Raw genomic sequence first — 18,070 nt, 5'->3', positions numbered from 1 at the left:
GATAGATCCTTATCTTCAGATGACGACACATTTTTTGCTGAGAACGATGAGGGACTTGTAGAGCACAGGGATAATTTGGAATGCAAACATGAACGCGGTGCGAGTGTGGAGTGTTGGAATGAAAGTTCTAGGGCATAAAGGCAAAAAAGGCCAACTCAGGCCCTTTAGTACCAAGCAAGCACAAGCTTAAACTTCTATTTCAAAGCTTTTCATTTCTTGGAACATCTCTTTCTTGGCGCTGTGGTACAGTACAAAACAAAATCTGGCAGATATCAACGTATGAAACATTCACATTTAGACTATTTATTTATCCATAGGTCACGACCAACCCACTCCAGTTTCTACAAATGATATCCACGTTTGGAGGCACTGTACTGGAGCCAGCCTTCACATGAATAAAGCTTCAGAGCCAGATTGCTCTTCAGCTGATTATCTCATAGGAACAAAGCTCTACGGCTCACAAACACAAACACACCCCTTTTCTTCCAGAAGGAAAATAACCAGAACAGGAAACTGTTGCCCAGGCAACGGGGAGCAGAACATGGGTGACCTTTCCCTTCCTGTGTGCGTGTGCGTGTGCGTGATGTTATTCCACGCCCAGTCAGGACAGTGGGATCCAGAGTTCAGCCTCTGACATTGGCCCGTCTCCGGACCGACTTACGAGGCTTGGCAACCCGGACGGGTTTTCCACTGGCCAGCATTTTTCTGATAGTTCTGTTATGATGGTCCAATGTTATGTTACCCCTGACTTTCTCCCTCGCTGTCCTCCACTCTTCATCCTTAGTCATTACATTTACATTACATTTAGCAGACGCTCTTATCCAGAGAGACTCATGTAGTAATAACATAATTATATTACACATACTGTACCAGTAACTCGTTATTCTTGTACTAAGCTAAGGGATTAATGAGTACACTTACTTTTTTTGCATTCTATTTTACTTACTGTAGAATTCTCATTATGACCTGTCATTGGAATACATTGTAGTCCAGTGAGCCAATTGGGTCTATCATTGTGGCAGTCGTCATTGATACACCCATGAGTGATTCATTGGTCTAGAGACTTCCCATGTTCGCCTCCCTCTGGAGTCACGGCCAATTAAATGGTTCGCTCTCAGACAACTATTCCACTGATTTACAGTGTGTTTAATCTACATGCATGTTCAATACAGCAATCGATGAGGATGACTGTCTGTCTTAGAAACCCATTGATTTGCTACACTCTCGAGCACTACTCTCATATTGTTAGGGCTCATTTTGCAATAGAGGGGCTTATAATGGAGTTGGTTGACCTTATGAAGGGCTTATGTAGACATTATGAAGGGTTTATGAAGGCTTCATTAAGCCCTTCATGTTTTGTTGGTTTTAGGTGGGTCAATGTTGTGCTATAGTAGGACCCCGTCCTGTAACAACACACATGTAAGGGATATTTATGGCTGACAGTGATTCTGTTTGCTTTCCTTCGTTCCACTATTCACGTCCGGCTGTTTTGCTAAAATTCTAAAACTGCATTTCCCTCCGTCTATATTGTCCTCCACAGGGTTCCAGGCCTGTCACACATTTATCTCCACACAGCTGTGCCCATTTCCTCTATTTTTTCCTCTAGTTTCTGGCCCTGATTTTCAGTGTTTTCCTTGTCCTGCCACAGTTTTCCCCCTGGCTGCAATATTCTGATAGCCATTTGGCAGGTGACTCTGACCCTTCTGGCTGGAGAGGAGAGAATAGAACTCTCTGGTGTCAGTGTTCTTGTTGTTCTTCATCCTCGTCATCATTAGTGTCTCGTTTTATCCGTGACTACACGGTTTGTGGTGTTCATAACTAACATGATGAAATATGACAGAGGTGTCAGACTGTTGTCATGCTCCCATTGAATTACTGTATGGTTCCAGTCGGCAGATTAGAGCTAGTTGATTAATGTAAATTGTCCAATTTTGATATTCCAGTGAGAAGTAAATAAATCATTTCTAATGTATTCTATTCTCTGTGTCACCTTACAGATGCTTTTGGAGTGTCATTGAGTACAAACACACATAAATACTTTCCTAGCCTTGATTATTAGGTTGCCGGGCAACCAGGCTACTAGGATATGCTAAAGTTATGCTAAAGCCTATATAATTGATTTTGTAGTACAATAAAGTTACTTTAAGATGATTTGGACGTGAGGTGCGGAAAATGCTAATATAGGAGATATTGACTTCCATTGGATTGTGCCAAAAAAGCAAAAAGGTTAGCATTTGGAGACGGTGGCTAGGTAAACTAAAAGCATGGATTGCTGTCTTACCATGTCCATAGACTGCTTATAGGGTAAGGAAACCAATATGTCATGTTTTAATGTGGATCACTATCCCTTTAAGAGGGTGTTTGTATGTTATGTGTCCTAGGTGAACTATCCCTTTAAGAGGGTGTTTGTATGTTATGGTCCTAGGTTAACTATCCCTTTAAGAGTGTGTTTGTATGTTATTTGTCCTAGGTGAACTATCCCTTTTAGAGGGTCTTTGTTTAAGTTTCAAGTTTTAATGTCACATGCACAAGTACAGTGAAATGCCTTTCTTGCAAACTCAAAACCCAACAATGCAATAATCAATAACAATGTATTACTAGAAAAAAACACATGAGAAATAAGAATAGGAAATATTAAATACACAATTATGTAAGTAAGCATACTATATACGGGAAATATTTAAAAAGTCAGTTCCAATACCATACAGTGAGGGAAAAAAGCATTTGATCCCCTGCTGATTTTGTACGTTTTCCCACTGATAAAGAAATGATCAGTCTATAATTTTAATGGTAGGTTTATTTGAACAGTGAGAGACAGAATAACAAAACAAAAATCCAGAAAAACGCATGTAAAAAATGTTATAAATTGATTTGCATTTTAATGAGGGAAATAAGTATTTGACACCCTCTCAATCAGAAAGATTTCTGGCTCCCAGGTGTCTTTTATACAGGTAACGAGCTGAGATTAGGAGCACACTCTTAAAGGGAGTGCTCCTAATCTCAGTTTGTTACCTGTATAAAAGACACCTGTCCACAGAAGCAATCAATCAATCAGATTCCAAACTCTCCACCATGGCCAAGACCAAAGAGCTCTCCAAGGATGTCAGGGACAAGATTGTAGACCTACACAAGGCTGGAATGGGCTACAAGACCATCGCCAAGCAGCTTGGTGAGAAGGTGACAACAGTTGGTGCGATTATTCGCAAATGGAAGAACAAAATAACTGTCAATCTCCATCAGCCTGGGGCTCCATGCAAGATCTCACCTCGTGGAGTTGCAATGATCATGAGAGCGGTGAGGAATCAGCCCAGAACTACACGGGAGGATCTTGTCAATGATCTCAAGGCAGCTGGGACTATAGTCACCAAGAAAACAATTGGTAACACACTACGCCGTGAAGGACTGAAATCCTGCAGCGCCCGCAAGGTCCCCCTGTTCAAGAAAGCACATATACATGCCCGTCTGAAGTTTGCCAATGAACATCTGAATGATTCAGAGGAGAACTGGGTGAAAGTGTTGTGGTCAGATGAGACCAAAATCGAGCTCTTTGGCATCAACTCAACTCGCCGTGTTTGGAGGAGGAGGAATGCTGCCTATGACCCCAAGAATACCATTCCTACTGTCAAACATGGAGGTGGAAACAATATGCTTTGGGGGTGTTTTTCTGCTAAGGGGACAGGACAACTTCACCGCATCAAAGGGACGATGGACAGGGCCATGTACCGTCAAATCTTGGGTGAGAACCTCCTTCCCTCAGCCAGGGCATTGAAAATGGGTCGTGGATGGGTATTCCAGCATGACAATGACCCAAAACACATGGCCAAGGCAACAAAGGAGTGGCTCAAGAAGAAGCACATTAAGGTCCTGGAGTGGCCTAGCCAGTCTCCAGACCTTAATCCCATAGAAAATCTGTGGAGGGAGCTGAAGGTTCGAGTTGCCAAACGTCAGCCTCGAAACCTTAACGACTTGGAGAAGATCTGCAAAGAGGAGTGGGACAAAATCCCTCCTGAGATGTGTGCAAACCTGGTGGCCAACTACAAGAAACGTCTGACCTTTGTGATTGCCAACAAGGGTTTTGCCACCAAGTACTAAGTCATGTTTTGCAGAGGGGTCAAATACTTATTTCCCTCATTAAAATGCAAATCAATTTATAACATTTTTGACATGCGTTTTTCTGGATATTTTTGTTGTTATTCTGTCTCTCACTGTTCAAATAAACCTACCATTAAAATTATAGACTGATCATGTCTTTGTCAGTGCGCAAACGTACAAAATCAGCAGGGGATCAAATACTTTTTTCCCTCACTGTATTTACATGTGCAGGGGATACTGGAGTGATGGAGGTAGATATGTATAGGGGTAAGGGGACTAGGCAACAGGATATAAGATAAACAGTGTAGCTGCAGCTTGTATGTGAGCGGGTGTGTAGAGTCAGTATAAATGTATGTGCAAATTATGGAGTTTGTGTGTGTGTTGGAGTGACAGTGTGTAGGGCCCTGTTAGTGTGGATAGAGACTGAAATAAAAGGTCAATAAAGATACAAGGTTAACTCAGATAGTCCATGTAGCTATTTTGTTAGCTATTTGTCAGTCGTATTGCTTGGGGATAGAATCTGTTCAAGAGCCTGTTGGTGTCAGACTTGATTAATCGGTACCTCTTGCCGTGCGGCAGCAGAGAAAATAGTCTATGGCTTGAGTGGTTGGAGTCTTTGACGATTTTCCAGGCCTTCTTTTCATACCGCCTGATATAGAGGTCCTGGATGGCAGGGAGCTCTGCCCCAGTGATGTACTGGTTTGTCCACACAACCCTCTGTAGAGCCATGCGATCAAGGGCAGTGTTATTGCCATACCAAGCAGTGATGCAACCAGTCAGTATGCCCTCAATGGTACAACTGTAGAACCTTTTGCCAAACTTTTTCAACCTCCTGAGGGGGAAGAGGCATTGTCGCGCCTTCTTCCCGACTGTGTGTGTGTTTGGACCATTTTAAATCTTTAGTGATTTGGACACCGAGGAAGCTGTCGACCTGCTCCGCTGCTGCCCCGTCTATGTGGATGGGGATGTGCTCGCCCCCCCGTTTCCTGTAGTTCATAATCAGCTCCTTGGTCTTGCTGACGTTGATGGAAAGGTTGTTGCTCCAGCACCACACTGCCAGGTCTCTGACCTCCTCCCAGTATGCTGACTCATCGTCGCCGGTGATCAGGCCTACCACCGTCATGTCGTCAGCGAACTTGATAATGGTGTTGGAGTCGTGCGTGGCCACACAGTTGTGGGTGAACAGGGAGTACAGGAGGGGACTAAGCACACACCCCTGTGGGACGCCTGTGTTAAGGGTCAGCGTGGCAGAGGTGATGTTGCCTACCCTCACCACCTGGGGTCGGCCCGTCAGGAAGTCTAGGATCCAGTTGCAGAGGGAGGTGTTCAGACCCAGAGTCCTAAGCTTGGTGATGGGCTTGGAGGGGACAATGAACAGCATTCTCACATAGGTATCCCTCTTATCTAGGTGGATGAGGCCAGTGTGGAGAGCAATTGAGATTGCATCATCTATGGATCTGTTGGGGCGGTATGCAAATTGGAGTGGGTCTATGGTGGCTGGGATGGTGGAGTTAATGTGTGCCATAACCAGCCTCTCAAAGCACTTCATTATTACAGAAGTGAGTGCTACAGGGCGGTAGTCATTGTGTTTATGTGTCCTGTGCAGAGTATGGAGGCCTGGGCCTGGACTTCAGCTACAGTATAGCCGTGTCAGAGGAGCTGGGCAACATCCGCTGTGGAGGCATCCCCATGGCCATCGGAGTCCAGACTGATATGGCCACACCTGCCCTGGCCAGGTAATGTATATACTGCACCCATCTGGCCCATAGCCATGCTATTTTCATTATGAGCCAATCAAGCAAGTAATTTTCACATTTACATTTACGTCATTTAGCAGACGCTCTTATCCAGAGCGACTTACAAATTGGTGCATTCACCCTATAGCCAGTGGGATAACCACTTTACAATTGTTTTTTGTTTTTTTATTGTTTTTTTTTTGGGGGGGTAGAAGGATTACTTTATCCTATCCCAGGTATTCCTTAAAGAGGTGGGGTTTCAAATGTCTCCGGAAGGTGGTGAGTGACTCCGCTGTCCTGGCGTCGTGAGGGAGCTTGTTCCACCATTGGGGTGCCAGAGCAGCGAACAGTTTTGACTGGGCTGAGCGGGAACTATGCTTCCGCAGAGGAAGGGGAGCCAGCAGGCCAGAGGTGGATGAACGCAATGCCCTCGTTTGGGTGTAGGGACTGATCAGAGCCTGAAGGTACGGAGGTGCCGTTCCCCTCACAGCTCCATAGGCAAGCACCATGGTCTTGTAACAGATGCGAGCTTCAACTGGAAGCCAGTGGAGTGTGCGGAGGAGTGGGGTGACGTGAGAGAACTTGGGAAGGTTGAACACCAGACGGGCTGCGGCATTCTGGATGAGTTGTAGGGGTTTAATGGCACAGGCAGGGAGCCCAGCCAACAGCGAGTTGCAGTAATCCAGACGGGAGATGACAAGTGCCTGGATTAGGACCTGTGCCGCTTCCTGTGTAAGGCAGGGTTGTACTCTCCGAATGTTGTAGAGCATGAACCTGCAGGATCGGGTCACCGCCTTGATGTTAGCGGAGAACGACAGGGTGTTGTCCAGGGTCACGCCAAGGCTCTTCGCACTCTGGGAGGAGGACACAACGGAGTTGTCAACCGTGATGGCGAGATCATGGAACGGGCAGTCCTTCCCCGGGAGGAAGAGCAGCTCCGTCTTGCCAGGGTTCAGCTTGAGGTGGTGATCCGTCATCCATACTGATATGTCTGCCAGACATGCAGAGATACGATTCGCCACCTGGTTATCAGAAGGGGGAAAGGAGAAGATTAGTTGTGTATCGTCAGCGTAGCAATGATAGGAGAGGCCATGTGAGGATATGACAGAGCCAAGTGACTTGGTGTATAGGGAGAATAGGAGAGGGCCTAGAACTGAGCCCTGGGGGACACCAGTGGTGAGAGCACGTGGTGCGGAGACAGCTTCTCGCCACGCCACTTGGTAGGAGCGACCGGTCAGGTAGGACGCAATCCAGGGAGTGAGCCGCGCCGGAGATGCCCAGCTCGGAGAGGGTGGAGAGGAGGATCTGATGGTTCACAGTATCAAAGGCAGCAGACAGGTCTAGAAGGACAAGAGCAGAGGAGAGAGAGTTAGCTTTAGCAGTGCGGAGAGCCTCCGTGACACAGAGAAGAGCAGTCTCAGTTGAATGACCAGTCCTGAAACCTGACTGGTTTGGATCAAGAAGGTCATTCTGAGAGAGATAGCAAGAGAGTTGGCTAAAGACGGCACGCTCAATAGTTTTGGAAAGAAAAGAAAGAAGGGATACTGGTCTGTAGTTGTTGACATCAGTGGGATCGAGTGTTGGTTTTTTTGAGAAGGGGTGCAACTCTCGCTCTCTTGAAGACGGAAGGGACATAGCCAGCGGTCAAGGATGAGTTGATCAGCGAGGTGAGGTAGGGGAGAAGGTCACCGGAGATGGTCTGGAGAAGAGAGGAGGGGATGGGGTCAAGCGGGCAGGTTGTTGGGCGGCCTGCAGTCACAAGTCGCAAGATTTTATCTTGAGAGAGAGGGGAGAAAGAAGTCAAAGCATAGGGTAGGGCAGTGTGAGCAGGACCAGCAGTGTCATTAGACTTAACAAACGAGGATCGGATGTCGTCAACCTTCTTTTCAAAGTGGTTGACGAAGTCATCCACAGAGAGGGAGGAGGGAGGGGGGGGAGGATTCAGCAGTGAGGAGAATGTGGCAAAGAGCTTCCTAGGGTTAGAGGCAGATGCTTGGAATTTAGAGTGGTAGAAAGTGGCCTTAGCAGCAGAAACAGATGAAGAAAATGTAGAGAGGAGGGAGTGAAAAGATGCCAGGTCGGCAGGGAGTTTAGTTTTCTTCCATTTCCGCTCAGCTGCCCGGAGCTCTGTTCTGTGAGCTCGCAATGAGTCATCAAGCCACGGAGCTGGAGGGGAGGACCGAGCCGGCCGGGAGGATAGGGGACACAGGGAGTCAAAGGATGCAGAAAGGGAGGAGAGGAGGGTTGAGGAGGCAGAATCAGGAGATTGGAGGGGAGAAGGATTGAGCAGAGGGAAGAGATGATAGGATGGAAGAGGAGAGAGTAGTGGGAGAGAGAGCGAAGGTTGCGGCGGCGCATTACCATCTGTGTAGGGGCAGAGTGAGTAGTGTTGGAGGAGAGCGAGAGAGAAAAGGATACAAAAGTAGTGGTCGGAGACATGGAGGGGAGTTGCAGTGAGATTAGTAGAAGAGCAGCATCTAGTAAAGATGAAGTCAAGCATATTGCCTGCCTTGTGAGTAGGGGGGGACGGTGAGAGGGTGAGGTCAAAAGAGGAGAGGAGTGGAAAGAAGGAGGCAGAGAGAAATGAGTCAAATGTAGACGTAGGGAGGTTGAAATCCCCCAAAACTGTGAGGGGTGAGCCATCCTCAGGAAAGGAACTTATCAAGGCGTCAAGCTCATTGATGAACTCTCCAAGGGAACCTGGAGGGCGATAGATGACAAGGATATTAAGCTTAAATGGGCTAGTGACTGTGACAGCGTGGAATTCAAATGAGGAGATAGACAGATGGGTTAGGGGAAAAATTGAGAATGACCACTTGGGAGAGATGAGGATTCCTGTGCCACACCCCTCTGACCAGATGATCTCGGGGTATGCGAGAACACATGGTCAGACGAGGAGAGAGCAGTAGGAGTAGCAGTGTTTTCAGTGGTAATCCATGTTTCCGTCAGCGCCAGGAAGTCGAGGGACTGGAGGGTAGCATAGGCTGGGATGAAGTCAGCCTTGTTGGCAGCAGAACGGCAGTTCCAGAGGCTGCCTGAGACCTGGAACTCCAGGTGTGTGGTGCGTACAGGGACCACCAGGTTAGAGAGGCAGCAGCCACGCGGTGTGAGGCGTTTGTGTAGCCTGTGCGGAGAGGAGAGAACAGGGATAGGCAGAGGCATAGTTGACAGGCTGTAGCAGATGGCTACAATAATGCAGAGGAGATCGGAATGAAATGAACTAAACATCTGGGAAAGGAGAGAGCAGGGCCTCCCTCACCAAAAAACTCCCAAATATAACTCTCCCAACTTCCACCTCAGAAACTATAATTGTTTCACTGAACCACCCGAATAAAACTCTCCCAACTTCCACTTAGAAATTAGAATTGTTGTAAACTACAGCGGTTCAATGTTTCAAGGAATAGACTCAACTTACTTTATTCAGTTAGCTAACTATGACGCCATAGCTAACTAGCATGCTAGCATCCAATAACACACAGTTTAGCACCAATACTTGGTTACAACACACTACCAATAGTGTGTTAACACACTAAACAGATAATTCGTGTCCGTGTCTAGTTCTTTCATAACGCAGCAATAATTAAACGTTGGCTAGCTAGCACAAAGATATTGTATTTAGCTACTACAGTACAGCTAGCTGGTAGTGTTGGCTAGCTAGCAATGGCTGCTGTGTTGACTTTGTTTGAAAAACGGCGTCGCTGCGAACGAATGTAGCTGGCTAAAAGGATATTGTATTTAGTTGCTACCGTTGCTAATAGCTAATAGCTAATAGCTAATTTCATTTGAATTTTTGTATAATATTTGATTAGAGGAAAATAAAAACATACGATCACATTGCTCCTCCCCCCTAATCCTTCAGAACATTCCCTTTTGACCCCCCTCCCTCTATCTCCCACCCCTACCCTTCCCAATGACATTTAATGTCTATGGTAAACTTAAAGTATGAAGAAAAAAATGTATGCACTCACTAATTGTAAGTCGCTCTGGATAAGAGCGTCTGCTAAATGACTAAAATGTAAAATGTAATGTAAACTTAATCAATTAGTGTCTGTTTCCCACTGACACGAACACACAAGAAACATTTGTAAAGTAAAGCTTTTGTGAAGACTTAGAGACCACCCACTCTTCTGACATCTTAGTTTCAACATGCACACCAACAATCCAAAACTAGGACTTAGTGGCTTCAATAAGTAATAATTTACAGATGTTTAAATACTTTAGAATATATCATGTTGTTGATGATGAGTCAAGCAGCTGTGTGCAGGCTATTCATTATACATAGCAAAATAAGCTTAAAGTGATAGTGCGAGATTTTGGCAACTAAGCACTTTTTCTACTTGCCCAGAGTCAGATGAACTTATGGATTCCATTGTTATGTCTCTATGTGCAGTTTGAAAGAAGTTGAAGGTAGTTTTCAAGCTAACGCTAACTAGCGTTAGCGCAATGACTGGAAGTCTACCGAAACAGTTGCTTGAACAGCTCTTTAACCCCATTGTCTCTGTGTGTTGTGGTACTGTAGGTTTGGCTCTGAAGAGCTGAAGAAGGAGTTTCTGCTGCCCTCCATAACGGGAGACAAAGTGGCCTGTCTGGGAGTGAGTGAAGTGGGAGCCGGCTCAGATGTTGCTAGTACGATGCCTTCATTTAGTATCCCTCTAGTATGTTATTATGGCCTGACTTCTGCTCGCCCTAAAGCAGATTCTCAGTAAACACTCAACCACTCTGGGCCGGAAAAGGAGGCTCAATCTGTTTCTAATGCGGGTGACATCAAAGCACAAGCATGACTATAACACTCTTAACACTTATTTTTACTATTTTCTACATTGTAGAATAATAGTGAAGACATCAAAACTATGAAATAACACATATGGAATCATGTAGTAACCAAAAAAGTGTTAAACAAATCAAAATATATTTTATATTTGAGATTCTTCAAATAGCCACCCTTTGCCTTGATGACAGCTTTACACACTCTTGGCATTCTCTCAACCAGTTTCACCTGGAATGTTTTTCCAACAGTCTTGAAGGTGTTCCCACAAATGCTGAGCACTTGTTGGCTGCTTTTCCTTCACTCTGCGGTCCGACTCATCCCAAACCATCTCAATTTGGTTGATGTCGGGTGATTGTGGAGGCCAGGTCATCAGATGCAGCACTCCATCACTCTCCTTCTTTGTAAAATAGCCCTTACACAGCCTGGAGGTGTGTTGGGTCATTGTCCTGTTGAAAAACAAATGATACAACAACTGATTGGCTCAAACTCCACAAATTTCTTGTTAACAAACTATAGTTTTGGCAAGTCGGTTAGGACATCTACTTTGTGCATGACACAAGTAATTTTTCCAACAATTGTTTACAGACAGATTATTTCACTTATAATTCACTGTATCACAATTCCAGTGGGTCAGAAGTTTACATACACTATGTTGACTGTGCCTTTAAACAGCTTGGAAAATTCCAGAAAATGATGTCATGGCTTTAGAAGCTTCTGATAGGCTAATTGACATCATTTTAGTCAATTGGAGGTGTACCTGTGGATGTATTTCAAGGCCTACCTTTAAACTCAGTGTCTCTTTGCTTGACATCATGGGAAAATCAAAAGAAATCAGCCAAGACCTCAGAAAAAGAATTGTAGACCTCCACAAGTCTGGTTCATCCTTGGGAGCAATTTCCAAACGCCTGAAGGTACCACGTTCATCTGTACAAACAATAGTACACAAGTATAAACACCATGGGAACACGCAGCCGTCATGCCGCTCAGGAAGGAGACGCGTTCTGGATCCTAGAGATTAACGTACTTTGGGAAAAGTGCAAATCAATCCCAGAACAACAGCAAAGGAGCTTGTGAAGATGCTGGAGGAAACAGGTACAAAAGTATCTATATCCACAGTAAAACGAGTCCTATATCGACATAACCTGAAAGGCCGCTCAGCAACGAAGAAGCCACTGCTCCAAAACCGCCATAAAAAAGCCAGACTACAGTTTGCAACTGCACATGGGGACAAAGATTGTACTTTTTGGAGAAATGTTCTCTGGTCTGATGAAACAAAAATAGAACTGTTTGGCCATATTGACCATTGTTATGTTTGGAAGAAAAAGGGGGTTACTTGCAATCCGAAGAACACCATCCCAACCGTGAAGCACGGGGGTGGCAGCATCATGCTGTGGGGGTGCTTTGCTGCAGGAGGGACTGGTGCACTTCACAAAATAGATGACATCATGAGGAAGGACAATTATGTGGATATATTGAAGCAACATCTCAAGACATCAGTCAGGAAGTTAAAGCTTGGTCGCAAATGGGTCTTTAAAATGGACAATGACCCCAAGCATACTTCCAAAGTTGTGGCAAAATGGCTTAAGGACAACAAAGTCAAGGTATTGGAGTGGCCATCACAAAGTCCTGACCTCAATCCTATAGGAAATGTGTGGGCAGACCTGAAAAAGCATGTGCGAGCAAGGAGGCCTACAAACCTGACTCAGTTACACCAGCTCTGTCAGGAGGAATGAGCCAAAATTCACCCAACTTATTGTGGGAAGCTTGTGGAAGGCTACCCGAAACGTTTGACCAAAGTTATACAATATAAAGGCAATGCTACCAAATACTAATTGAGTGATGTAAACTTCTGACCCACTGGGAATATGATGAAAGAAATAAAAGCTGAAATAAATCATTCTCTCTACTATTATTCTGACATTTCACATTCTTAAAATCAAGTGGTGATCCTAACTGACCTAAAACAGTGAACATTTACTAGGATTAAATGTCAGGAATTGTGAAAAACTGAGTTTAAATGTATATGTAAACTTCCGACTTCAACTGTATATACACAACCGTTCAAAAGTTTGGGGTCACTTAGACATTTTTACGTCCATTTAAAATAACATCAAATTGATCAGAAATACAGTGTAGACATTGTTAATGTTGTAAATGGCTATTGTAGCTGGAAACGGCAGGGGCCTCTGTACGCCTATCTACATAGGCGTACAGAGGCCCATTATCAGCAACCAGCAGTCCTGTGTTCCAATGGCACGTTGTGTTTGCTAATCCAAGTTTATCAATTTAAAAGGCTAATTGATCATTAGAAAACCCTTTTGCAATTACGTTAGCACAGCTGAAAACTGTTGGGCTGATTACAGAAGCAATAAAACTGGCCTTCTTGAGACTAGTTGAGTACCTGGAGCATCAGCAATTGTGGGTTCGATTACAGGATCAAAATGGCCAGAAACAAATAACTTTCTTCTGAAACTCGTCAGTCTATTCTTGTTCTGAGAAATGAAGGCTATTCCATGCGAGAAATTGCCAAGAAACTGAAGATCTCGTACAACGCTGTGTACTACTCCCTTCACAGAACAGTGCAAACTGGCTCTAACCAGAATAGAAAGAGGAGTGGGAGGCGTGCACAACTGAGCAAGAGGACATTAGAGTGTCTAGTTTGAGAAACAGATGCCTCACAGGTCCTCAACTGGCAGCTTCATTAAATAGTACCCGCAAAACACCAGTCTCAACGTCAACAGTGAAGAGGCGACTCCGGGATGCTAACCTTCTAGGCAGAGTTGCAAAGAAAAAGCCATATCTCAGACTGCCCATCTTCATCTTTTTTTTTTATTGGCCAGTCTGAGATATGGCTTTTTCTTTGCAAGTGATATTAATTTTGGAAATCTGTTCCAAAGTATTCCCACGCATAATAGAGAGATACACTACATGACCAATGTGGACACCTGCTCGTCGAACATCTCATTCCAAAATCATGGACATTAATATGGAGTTGGTCCTCCTTTGCTTCTATAACAGCCTCCACTCTTCTGGGAAGGCTTTCTACTAGATGTTGGAACATTGCTGCGGGGACTTGCTTCCATTCAGCCACAAGAGCATTAGTGAGGTCGGGCACTGATGTTGGGCGGTTAGGCCTGGCTCGCAGTCGGTGTTCCAATTCATCCCTAAGATGTACGATGGGGTTGAGGTCAGGGCTCTGTGCAGGCACGTTCTTCCACAACGATCTCGACAAACCATTTCTGTATAGACCTCGATTTATGCATGGGGGCATTGTCATGCTGAAACAGGAAAGGACCTTCCCCAAACTGTTGCCACAAAGTTGGAAGCACAGAATCGTCTAGAATGTCATTTGATGGTGTAGCGTTTACATTTCCCTTCACTGAAACTAAGGGGCCTAGCCCGAAACATGAAAAACAGCCCCAGACCATGATTCCTCCTCCACCAAACTTTACAGTTGGCACTATGCATTGGGGCAGGTAGCATTCTCCTGGCATCCGCCAAACCCAGATTTGTCCGTCAGACTGCCAGATGGTGAAGCGTAATTCATCACTCCAGAGAACACGTTTCCACTGCTCCAGAGTCCAGTGGTGACGAGCTTTACACCACTCCAGCCGACGCTTGGCATTGCGCATCGTGATCTTAGGCTTGTGTGCGGCTGCACGACCATGGAAACTCATTTCATGAAGCTCCTGACGAACAGTTATTGTGCTGACGTTGCCTCCAGACGCAGTTTGGAACTCGTTAGTAAGTATTGCAACCGAATAACAGCACTTACAGTTGACCGGGGCAGCTCTAGCAGGGCAGAAATTTGACGAACTGACTTGTTGGAAAGGTGGCATCCTATGATGGTGCCACGTTGAAAGTCACTGAACTCTTCAGTAGGGACCATTCTACTGCCAATGTTTGTCTATGGAGATTGCATGGCTGTGTGCTAGATTTTATACACCTGTCAGCAACGGGTGTGGCTGAAATTGTCGAATCCACTAATTACTTTTGTATATATAGTGTATATGTGATCATATACAAATGTAAGCAGGGTTTGAAATGGTTATGTTTTAGTGAAATAATATATCTGTTTGGGCTTCTTGCGGTCAATTTGCAGTCTACAAATGATTTGTAATTATGTTCCGGCCCGCTGACCATCCGCTCAAGAAGAAATCTTCCTGCAGTTTAATCTATACTGAACAAAAATATAAATGCAACATGCAACAATTTCAATGATATTACTAAGTTACAGTTCATATATGAGTTTCTCTGGTATTAAGGAAGTCAGGATGCAAGAATACAAATAAACTCTTAGATGGAGATTTGATACAATGTATTTAACTATACGGACCCGGATTCAACATAACAAGCTGCAAGTGAGTTGTCTCTTGCTATCAGAATGAGAGACAAAGAGATCTCTCAGTTTATATACTTACATTTACATTTTACATTTACGTCATTTAGCAGACGCTCTTATCCAGAACGACTTACAAATTGGTGCATTCACCTTATAGCCAGTGGGATAACCACTTTACAATATGTTATTTTTTTATTTCTTTCTTTGGGGTGGGGTAAGGGGGGGTAGAATGATTACTTTATCCTATCCCAGGTATTCCTTAAAGAGGTGGGTTAGGGTTAGGGTTAGGGTTAGGGTCTCGGGAAGGTGGTGAGTGACTCCGCTGTCCTGGCGTCGTGAGGGAGCTTGTTCCACCATTGGGGTGCCAGAACAGCGAACAGTTTTGACTGGGCTGAGCGGGAACTGTGCTTCCGCAGAGGTAGGGGGGCCAGCAGGCCAGAGGTGGATGAACGCAATGCCCTCGTTTGGGTGTAGGGACTGATCAGAGCCTGAAGGTACGGAGGTGCCGTTCCCCTCACAGGACCGTAGGCAAGCACCATGGTCTTGTAGCTGATGCGAGCTTCAACTGGAAGTCAGTGGAGTGTGCGGAGGAGCGGGGTGATGTGAGAGAACTTGGGAAGGTTGAACACCAGACGGGCTGCGGCATTCTGGATGAGTTGTAGGGGTTTAATGGCACAGGCAGGGAGCCCAGCCAACAGCGAGTTGCAGTAATCCAGACGGGAGATGACAAGTGCCTGGATTAGGACCTGTGCCGCTTCCTGTGTAAGGCAGGGTCGTACTCTCCGAATGTTGTAGAGCATGAACCTACAGGATCGGGTCACCGCCTTGATGTTAGCGGAGAACGACAGAGTGTTGTCCAGGGTCACGCCAAGGCTCTTCGCACTCTGGGAGGAGGACACAACGGAGTTGTCAACCGTGATGGCGAGATCATGGAACGGGCAGTCCTTCCCCGGGAGGAAGAGCAGCTCCGTCTTGCCGAGGTTTAGCTTGAGTTGGTGATCCGTCATCCACACTGATATGTCTGCCAAACATGCAGAGATGCGAAGATTAGTTGTGTGTCGTCTGCGTAGCAATGATAGGAGAGGCCATGTGAGGATATGACAGAGCCAAGTGACTTGGTGTATAGCGAGAATAGGAGAGGGCCTAGAACTGAGCCCTGGGGGACACCAGTGGTGAGAGCACGTGGTGCAGAGACAGATTCTCGCCACGCCACTTGGTAGGAGCGAACGGTCAGGTAGGACGCAATCCAAGAGTGAGCCGCGCCGGAGATGCCCTACTCGGAGAGGGTGGAGAGGAGGATCTGATGGTTCACAGTATCAAAGGCAGCAGACAGGTCTAGAAGAACAAGAGCAGAGGAGAGATAGTTAGCTTTAGCAGTGCGGAGAGCCTCCGTGACACATAGAAGAGCAGTCTCAGTTGAATGACCAGTCTTGAAACCTGACTGGTTTGGATCAAGAAGGTCATTCTGAGAGAGATAGCAAGAGAGTTGGCTAGAGACGGCACGCTCAAGAGTTTTGGAGAGAAAAGAAAGAAGGGATACTGGTCTGTAGTTGTTGACATCGGAGGGATCGAGTGTTGGTTTTTTGAGAAGGGGTGCAACTCTCGCTCTCTTGAAGACGGAAGGGACATAGCCAGCGGTCAAGGATGAGTTGATGAGCGAAGTGAGGTAAGGGAGAAGGTCACCGGAGATGGTCTGGAGAAGAGAGGAGGGGATAGGGTCAAGCAGGCAGGTTGTTGGGCGGGCGGCCGTCACAAGTCGTAAGATTTCATCTGGAGAGAGAGGGGAGAAAGAAGTCAAAGCATAGGGTAGGGCAGTGTGAGCAGGACCAGCAGTGTCATTTGACTTAACAAACGAGGATCGGATGTCGTCAACCTTCTTTTCAAAATGGTTGACGAAGTCATCCACAGAGAGGGAGGAGGGAGGGGGAGGAGGATTCAGCAGGGAGGAGAAGGTGGCAAAGAGATTCCTAGGGTTAGAGGCAGATGCTTGGAATTTAGAGTGGGTACTTCAAGATAAACAAGTTTTAACCAACATCTGGCAACCATCACTGGAGGACCCTCCCAACCGAGATGGTACCAGCCAGCACCCCAGACGGGACAGTACCTCTATAACTTAAATTCTAAGATAAATAACATAGGTTCCTTCGGACTTCCTGGCTCCCAGAGTGACATGATAAATGGATTGAACACATTCCCAAATCCTGTGTAAACACGAAATATCAATAAGGAAGTCAGTCAATTGAAATACATTCATTAGGCCCTAATCTATGGGTTTCACATGACTGGGCAGGTGCGCAGCCATGGGTGGGCCTGGGAGGGCATAGGCCCACCCACAGGGGAGCCAGGCCCAACCAATCAGAGTTTTTCCCCACAAAAGGGCTTTATTACAGACAAAAATACTCCTCAGTTTCATCAACTGTCTAGGTGGCTGGTCTCAGATGATCCCGCAGGTGAAGAAGCCGTATGTGGAGGTTCTGGGCTGGCGTGGTTACACGTGGTCTGCGGTTGTGAGGCCGGTTGGACATACTGCCAAATTTTCTAAAACGACGTTGATATGCCACACCTGTCACCTGTCAGGTGGTTGGCAAAGGGGAAATGCTCACTAAGAGGGATGTAAACAAATGTGTGCACAAAACTTTTTGTGCATTTTGAAAATGTCTGGATCTTTTATTTCAGCTCATGAAACATGGGACCAAAACTTTACATGTTGCTTTTATATTTTTGTTCGGTATAGTTGATAATCCCTGATCTATACTATAATCTGTCCTCATGGAAATTGTATCTCAAAACTACAACAGCGTTCCCCATAATGTGATTCCTTTCGGGCTGCGTGTTAAGACAGTTGTTTGGAAAATGTTGTTCTACAGAACAAGTCATATTTCTCTCTCTCGCTCCTCCAGCCATCAAGACGAACGCGGTGCGTAAAGGGGATGAGTATGTGGTGAACGGTGGTAAGATGTGGACCACCAACGGCACCCAGGCTGACTGGATGTGTCTCCTGGCCAACACCAGTGACGGTCCGTCTCACAAGAACAAGTCCCTCATCTGTCTGCCTATGAACACTCCTGGTGAGACACAATTATATATACTTAGTCTACGAAAACTCTCCAATAGTCAATAGCTTCATCTCCA

The 18,070-nt window shown here is 45.7% G+C and overlaps 1 protein-coding gene across 1 annotated transcript in view; it reads left to right on the top strand.

Moving 5' to 3' along the window:
* Positions 1 to 18,070, top strand: part of zgc:85777 (uncharacterized protein LOC405871 homolog) — a 40,902-nt gene that overhangs the window by 16,858 nt on the left and 5,974 nt on the right. Inside the window, exons 3-5 of the mRNA XM_041903689.2 lie at positions 5,699 to 5,828; positions 10,348 to 10,454; positions 17,839 to 18,006. Coding sequence (XP_041759623.1) covers positions 5,699 to 5,828; positions 10,348 to 10,454; positions 17,839 to 18,006 — 405 coding nt within the window. The remainder of the gene's footprint in view (positions 1 to 5,698; positions 5,829 to 10,347; positions 10,455 to 17,838; positions 18,007 to 18,070) is intronic.

Source organism: Coregonus clupeaformis, chromosome 17, assembly GCF_020615455.1.
Source record: "Coregonus clupeaformis isolate EN_2021a chromosome 17, ASM2061545v1, whole genome shotgun sequence".
In the NCBI taxonomy this organism is placed as follows: domain Eukaryota; kingdom Metazoa; phylum Chordata; class Actinopteri; order Salmoniformes; family Salmonidae; genus Coregonus; species Coregonus clupeaformis.
This window is presented reverse-complemented; position numbering and strand designations above follow the sequence as displayed.